The 7,392-nt window shown below is 29.9% G+C and overlaps 2 protein-coding genes and 1 pseudogene across 2 annotated transcripts; all 3 read left to right on the top strand.

Moving 5' to 3' along the window:
• Window positions 1–3,450: 3,450 nt before the first annotated feature.
• On the top strand, window positions 3,451–3,982 carry LOC135481470 (cytochrome c oxidase subunit 3-like; the record flags this gene model as incomplete). The annotated part of the gene is given in 2 exon segments (XM_064761282.1): window positions 3,451–3,725; window positions 3,728–3,982. Coding segments are annotated over 2 exon segments (530 nt in total), but the record flags the coding sequence as incomplete, so codon positions are not given.
• A 1,829-nt stretch (window positions 3,983–5,811) lies between these two features.
• LOC135481464 (cytochrome c oxidase subunit 1-like) lies at window positions 5,812–7,353 on the top strand. The gene is given in 1 exon segment (XM_064761279.1): window positions 5,812–7,353. A coding segment is annotated over 1 exon segment (855 nt). The 3' UTR covers window positions 6,667–7,353.
• On the top strand, window positions 6,676–7,353 carry LOC135481463 (cytochrome c oxidase subunit 1-like; annotated as a pseudogene).
• Window positions 7,354–7,392: the final 39 nt, after the last annotated feature.

Genomic DNA, 7,392 nt, shown 5'->3' with positions numbered 1-7,392 from the left:
GATAGAAACCAACCTGGCTTACACCGGTTTGAACTCAGATCATGTGGAAATTTAAAGGTCGAACAGACCCCCAACAACAAGCTTCTCCGCCTATTAGGTATTCCAATCCAACATCGAGGTCGCAATCTTTTCCTTCAATTTGAACTCTCCAGAAAAATAACGCTGTTATCCCTGCGGTAACTTATCTTACTATCATAAATTTTTATGGATCTTTTCAACATATAAGTTTCCTCAACTAAAAGAAGCTTTATCTGTTCTTCTGTCACCCCAACAAAAGAGAAATTCTAAAAAACATTTATTCTAAAAAGCATATAATTTTATAATTACTCTAAAGTTCGACAGGGTCTTTTCGTCTTTTGACTTCATTCAGGCTTCTTCACCTAAAAATTAAATTCTATTTAATAAGATAGAGACAGAAGAATTTCGTCAAACCATTCATTCCAGCCTTCAATTAAAAGGCAAATGATTATGCTACCTTTGCACAGTCAGGGTACTGCGGCCGTTAAATTTTTCACCGGGCAGGTACGACTCCTTATTTTATATTTACAAAGAGCGATGTTTTTGATAAACAGGCGAAATTCATATTTGCCGAGTTCCTTTTTCTCATTTCAATATATATAAAAAGTTTCAGCTTTAAGTTCAAAACCATCAAGCAAGAAATAAACCAATACTAATTTCAACATAAATATTAAATTCAACATAATTACAAATTAAGGGAAAATATAAACAGAAAATTTTAATCATACAATCCTAATAAAACTTCGTTATAAAACCGTAAAAATGATAGAAACTATTAAACCTACATTACATTAAATTTAACCATAAATTTTCATCAATTTTTTAGCTCAACCTAAAAAACAAAAACTTACAAATAAAAATCAAGCTAAATCACACTTTATTTTTCATTTATAAATCGCACTCAAATGCTTTTCTCTTCCAACTAGCTATCAGAAAATCCGTTAGCGTTTCACTACCATAAACAGATCTAAAAATAGTTATGCTACACTATTCATTCGTCTGAATATAACTCTTCTTCTTTCTAGAAAACATTAAAACAAGCTTATTTCTCGTTAAACCATAATGCAAAAGGTACTAAAATTAATTTATACTATCATATATATTTAATATTTTCCTTTACAGTACTTTCGTTTTCTCTATGACTTTCGTTTAAACTACTAGCCCGCAAAAACTTTAATATTTTTAACAAATATCATTTAAATAAATTTTTAGCTATTTAGGATAGGTTTAATCAACCCTCTTTTCAGTGTAAATAAAAAACATTTTACTATGCTATATCCTAAGGAACAGCTTCAGCTACCCCTACTATGTTACGACTTATCTCTTATTTTTAAGAGAGCGACGGGCGATATGTACACACTTTAGTAACCACATTCATATTATTATTCTAAATAAATATTACTTCCAAGTCCACCGTTCATTCTTTATTGCAATAAAACTACAGAAATTCGAATTTAAATTGTAACCCATCACTACTTTACCATAAGCTGCACTTTGACCTGACATAAAAATACTAAATTAAAAAGCCAACTTTATTAGCCTCAAGCGTAAGCTGATGACGGCAGTATACAAGCTAATTAAATAAATAAGTAAAGTAAGGTTTAACGTGGATTATCGATTTAAAGGACAGGCTCCCCTGGACGGAAATTAAAGTACCGCCAAGTCTTTTGGATTTTAAGCTATAGCTCGTAATCCCCAGGTAAACAAATTTAATTTCCTAATAATGGGGTATCTAATCCCAGTTTTAACTAAAAGCTTCACAGATTCTGCACATAGCCACAAATTAACTCTGCATTTATATTAAAATTCTACCTTTATATAATACAAAAAATGACTTTTAATCACATAACTATTTTTTACCGCCTTTATTTGACTTAAGCTTATTGTTTAACCGCAGCTGCTGGCACAAATTTAGCTACCTTTATTAGCCCTGCCTAATACAAAGTTCCCTTTTTGATTAATATTCTACACTGATGTTGTAAATATTTCTGTCATCAATATCTTTGATAATAACAAACCCATCTGACTAACCTCTTTAAGAGCCAAAAAGATAGATACATAACTTACAGTTTCAAACAAAACTATCATGTGTTATCGCTAGCACAAGCCAAATCAAAACCAAAACCAAATTCTCCTAATAAGAGAGATTTATCTCATAATTGAGGTATGAACCCAATAGCTTAACTTAGCTTATCTTACTATTTTAATAAATAATTCTAAAGTTTCAGCCGCAAGGCACCAATGAACCTGCAATTCACTATTGTAATTCAACTACGAAACCAACAAGAGAAATATATTTCATTAGCAAAGCTACAATTTACCGCCTTCAATTCAGCCATCTTGCTTTATAACAAAACACGAGAATCAATATCTCATTTCAGGTTTTGAAGACCTGTAGTTTTTTAACTTAGTGTTTTAAAAAGAAAAATATTTAATTTTTTCTTTAGGAATCAAAATCCTACGGGCTTTTCTCTACACCACTTTTTAATTTGATTTAAAATATAGGGTTTTATTTTACTTGTGTGGTCTATTTATATTATCTTTAACATCTTTGTTAACCTTACTATGTGGAAAATAGCTGTACTTATATATACTAAGATAACAAGTAAAACATAATAAGAAAGATAACAGATATATACTAATTGAATGAAAATCAATTGTGCAAAATTACACTACAATCTCTTTAATCTTAGGTTTTTACTTTGTAGAATTATTAGATTAACCTATTGTAGCAAAACCTAGATTGATTAATTACTTATATCTATCTATATATATATATATATATATATATATATATATATATGTATATATATATATATATATATATATATATATATATATATATATATATATATATATATATATATATATATATATATATATATATGTATATATATATATATATATATATATATATATATATATATATATATATATATATATATATATATATATATATATATATATATATATATATATATATATATATATATATATATATATATATATATATATATATATATATATATATATGTATATATATATATATATATATATATATATATATATGTATATATGTATGTATGTATGAATATACACATGTATATATATACTATAGAAATAACTATATAAAAGTACATGAAACACTCCTTCTTCTCTAGAGAAGATATAAAGTTTCAAAGTGTTAGCAAGCCATGATTCGAAACCCATTTCATTTGGTTGAGTTTAGTCCCTGGCCTTTAACAGGATCAATGGGGGCTTTTTGTCTTACTGTAGGATTAGCAAGATGGTTTCACGGGCATTCTGTGTTACTTTACTCTCTAGGAATTCTTCTTATTATACTAACGATAATCCAATGATGACGTGATGTTATTCGGGAGAGCACTTTTCAAGGGTATCATACCTTAAAAGTATCTCAGGGATTGCGATGAGGAATAATTTTATTTATTACTTCCGAAGTACTTTTCTTTTTTGCTTTTTTTTGGGCTTATTTTCATTCAAGACTAGCCCCCACTCCAGAAATTGGTATAAATTGACCTCCAAGAGGAATCGTTCCGCTTAATCCTTTTCAAGTCCCTTTATTAAATACAGCTGTCTTATTAGCTTCTGGAGTAAGAGTAACTTGGGCTCATCATAGATTACTTGAGGGTAATTGAAAAAGAACAAACTATGCTTTGACGGTCACAGTTCTTTTAGGTATTTATTTTACTTTCTCTTACAAGCAGGGGAATACATAGAGACTTCATTTACAATTGCAGATAGGTGTTATGGGTCAACTTTTTTTGTTGCTACAGGATTTCATGGACTCCATGTTTTAATTGGAAGTACATTCTTGTTGATTACCTTAGTACGAAATATGATGTATCATTTTTCTGCTAATCATCATTTTGGGTTTGAAGCAGCAGCTTGGTATTGACACTTTGTTGATGTAGTATGACTATTTCTTTACATTTCGATTTACTGATGAGGATCGTAAGTTAACAAAATATTGATAAATAATTTACTCTAAGTAACCTAAGAAAGGTACTAAACTTTTAATTTAGTTATGATAATATTATATCCTTAGGGACAGTACTTTAAAAAAAAGATTTAATTTGCATTTAAATAATAGGAATTTTATCCTCTATCCCATTCTATTGTCTGTCTTAGCTAACCCTTATGATTTCGGCTCATAAAATAACAAATAGAACTGTTCTAAGATTATTGAATATACTGAATAGAAGCTCTGATGAAGCATTTAGCTGTTAACTAAAAAGGAATAAAAATATTATCTATTCAGGTATTACGCCGGAAGAACGGATTACATTGATGTTGTAAATTAAAAGATTAATAATCTTTAATGCCTTATGATGTTACTGTTAAGATTTTTTAGATTTAATTTAATTCTTAGTTTTATTCTTTCTTATGTAGCTTTATTTATGACAAAAAAGAAGAAGGAAAATCGAGAAAAGAGATCAGCTTTTGAATGTGGATTTGACCCAAAAAGAAATTCTCGGCTTCCTTTTTCTCTGCGATTTTTTTTAATTACTGTTATTTTTTTAATTTTTGATGTTGAAATTATTCTTTTATTACCATATTTAATCTCTAGTAACATAAGTTCAGACGTTTTTTCGTTAATTACAGCTATTCTTATTATTTTAGTTTTATTGGGAGGAACTTTATATGAATGAGCTCAGGGAAGGTTAAAATGGGTAAATAGTTAAAAATAGTTCGGAACAAGCTGTAGCTGCTAACTATAACTTAAGTGGTTCAACTCCATTTTATTTTTTAAGTTGTTAAATTTTCCATTTGTTACAATATTTATACTTATTATGTTTTCTAGTAGAATTTTTTCCTTGTGTTCTACGCATTGATTCGGGGCTTGACTCGGTTTGGAAGTAAATTTAATAAGTTTTATTCCAATAATAGTGCAGAAAGGATTAAGTGAAGAGGTTGAATCTGCAATTAAGTATTTCTTGATTCAAGCAGTAGCTTCAGCTTTACTGCTTTTATTAGCTTCTATAGTATTTTGAGAGCAAGGAGATTGATCTATAGTAAGAAGGAAAATTTTTAGTAGAAGTTTTATTATAATAAGTCTTCTATTAAAAATGGGGATAGCACCTTTTCACTTTTGACTTCCAGGAGTAATCAGCGGTTTGTCTTGGGTATCTAATTCTTTATTAATAACTTGACAGAAAGTTGCTCCTTTATTTCTCATTTGTTTTTTTTTCTATATCTCGTCTATCCAAGCAATTATAATGGTATTAATATCAAGATTCTTTGGAGGGGTTGGTGGACTTAATCAAACTTCTATTCGAGGATTATTAGCCTATTCTTCAATTCTTCATAATGGTTGAATGATCTCTGCATCTTTAATCAGAGTAGAAATATCTTTTATTTACCTTTTTCTGTATTCTTTAATCTTATTTTCCGCACTAAGTTTATTTTTAACAGAGGAAGTTAAAAATAGTCAACAATTCTTAAGTATTTTTATATGAAGAAAATTCTCACGAGCGTGCTTTTGCGTAACTATTATTTCACTCGGGGGAATACCCCCTTTATTAGGATTTTTTTCTAAGTGATTGGTTCTTAGGAAGCTAATTGTTATAAATATTCTTTTTTTGCCTTTTATTTTAATTTTAGGATCAATAATTAGATTATATTATTATTTAATTCTAGGGTTCTCTGTAATTTTAAGGAGTTCTGTTTCTTGAAAAAAAATGAATAAAAAAGAATTTTTTTTTATTAGCATATTTTTAGTATTAAATTTAGGAGGTATTTGTTTTATTAATTATTTGGGAGCTTTAATTTAGTATGCGATGATTTTTTTCTACTAATCATAAAGATATTGGAACTTTATATATTTTATTTGGAATTTGATCAGGGCTAGTGGGAACTGCACTAAGTCTTCTAATTCGTGCTGAGTTAGGACAGCCTGGGGCTTTACTAGGGGATGACCAATTATATAATGTTATTGTTACAGCTCATGCTTTTGTAATAATTTTTTTTCTAGTAATACCTATAATGATTGGGGGATTTGGTAATTGGTTAGTTCCTTTAATATTAGGTGCTCCAGATATAGCTTTTCCTCGGCTTAATAATATGAGATTTTGACTTCTTCCTCCTGCTTTATGCCTATTATTAGGTTCTGCTGCTGTTGAAAGAGGTGTGGGAACCGGATGGACCGTTTATCCTCCTTTGGCTGGAAATATCGCCCATGCAGGAGGATCGGTTGATTTGGCTATTTTTTCTCTCCATCTAGCTGGAGTTTCTTCTATCTTGGGAGCTGTAAATTTTATCACTACTGTTTTTAATATACGTTGAAAAGGAATACAGCTGGAACGACTTCCTCTATTCGTTTGGTCAGTAAAAATCACAGCTATTCTTTTACTTCTATCTCTCCCAGTTTTAGCAGGGGGAATCACAATATTGTTAACAGACCGAAATTTTAACACAGCATTTTTTGACCCAGCAGGAGGCGGTGACCCAATTTTATATCAACATTTATTTTGGTTTTTTGGACACCCAGAAGTGTATATTTTAATCCTTCCAGGATTTGGAATGATCTCCCATATTGTAATACATTATACGTCTAAAAAGGAAACTTTTGGCACCCTAGGAATAATTTATGCGATATTAGCTATTGGATTATTAGGATTTATCGTTTGAGCTCATCATATGTTTGTAGTTGGTATGGACGTAGATACTCGTGCTTACTTTACTGCAGCGACTATAATTATTGCAGTTCCAACCGGAATTAAGATTTTTAGATGATTAGCTACGGTTCATGGTTCCCGAATTAAGTATGAAAGGGCTATATTATGAGCGCTCGGATTTATTTTCTTATTTACTGTAGGAGGATTAACAGGAATCGTCCTATCTAATTCTTCTTTAGATATTATGTTACATGACAGTTATTATGTAGTAGCACATTTTCACTATGTCTTGTCAATAGGAGCTGTATTTGCTCTCTTCGGAGCTTTTAATTACTGATATCCACTAATATCTGGCCTTGTTTTACATGAACGATGGACTAAGTCCCATTTTTTTATTATGTTCATCGGAGTAAATTTGACTTTTTTTCCTCAACATTTCCTGGGGTTAAGAGGAATACCTCGGCGATATTCAGATTATCCAGACGCTTATATAAAATGAAATGTAGTATCTTCTATTGGCTCTTTAATTTCATTTATTGCAGTGCTGTTTTTCATATTTATTGTCTGAGAAAGATTAATTTCTCAGCGAGGAGTTATTTGAAGAAGACATTTGTCCTCTGCTTTAGAATGAGATAACACTGTCCCTTTAGATTTCCATGGTAGTGATGAAACAGGGGCGATTGTAACTTAAGTTAAGATATGGCTTTTTGAGGACAATGAGGATTTCAAGATGCGGCAT

This window comes from Liolophura sinensis, unplaced genomic scaffold, assembly GCF_032854445.1.
Source record: "Liolophura sinensis isolate JHLJ2023 unplaced genomic scaffold, CUHK_Ljap_v2 scaffold_99, whole genome shotgun sequence".
Taxonomy (NCBI): domain Eukaryota; kingdom Metazoa; phylum Mollusca; class Polyplacophora; order Chitonida; family Chitonidae; genus Liolophura; species Liolophura sinensis.
Note: the sequence above shows the minus strand (reverse complement) of the source record. Positions and strands in the feature narration are given on the sequence as shown.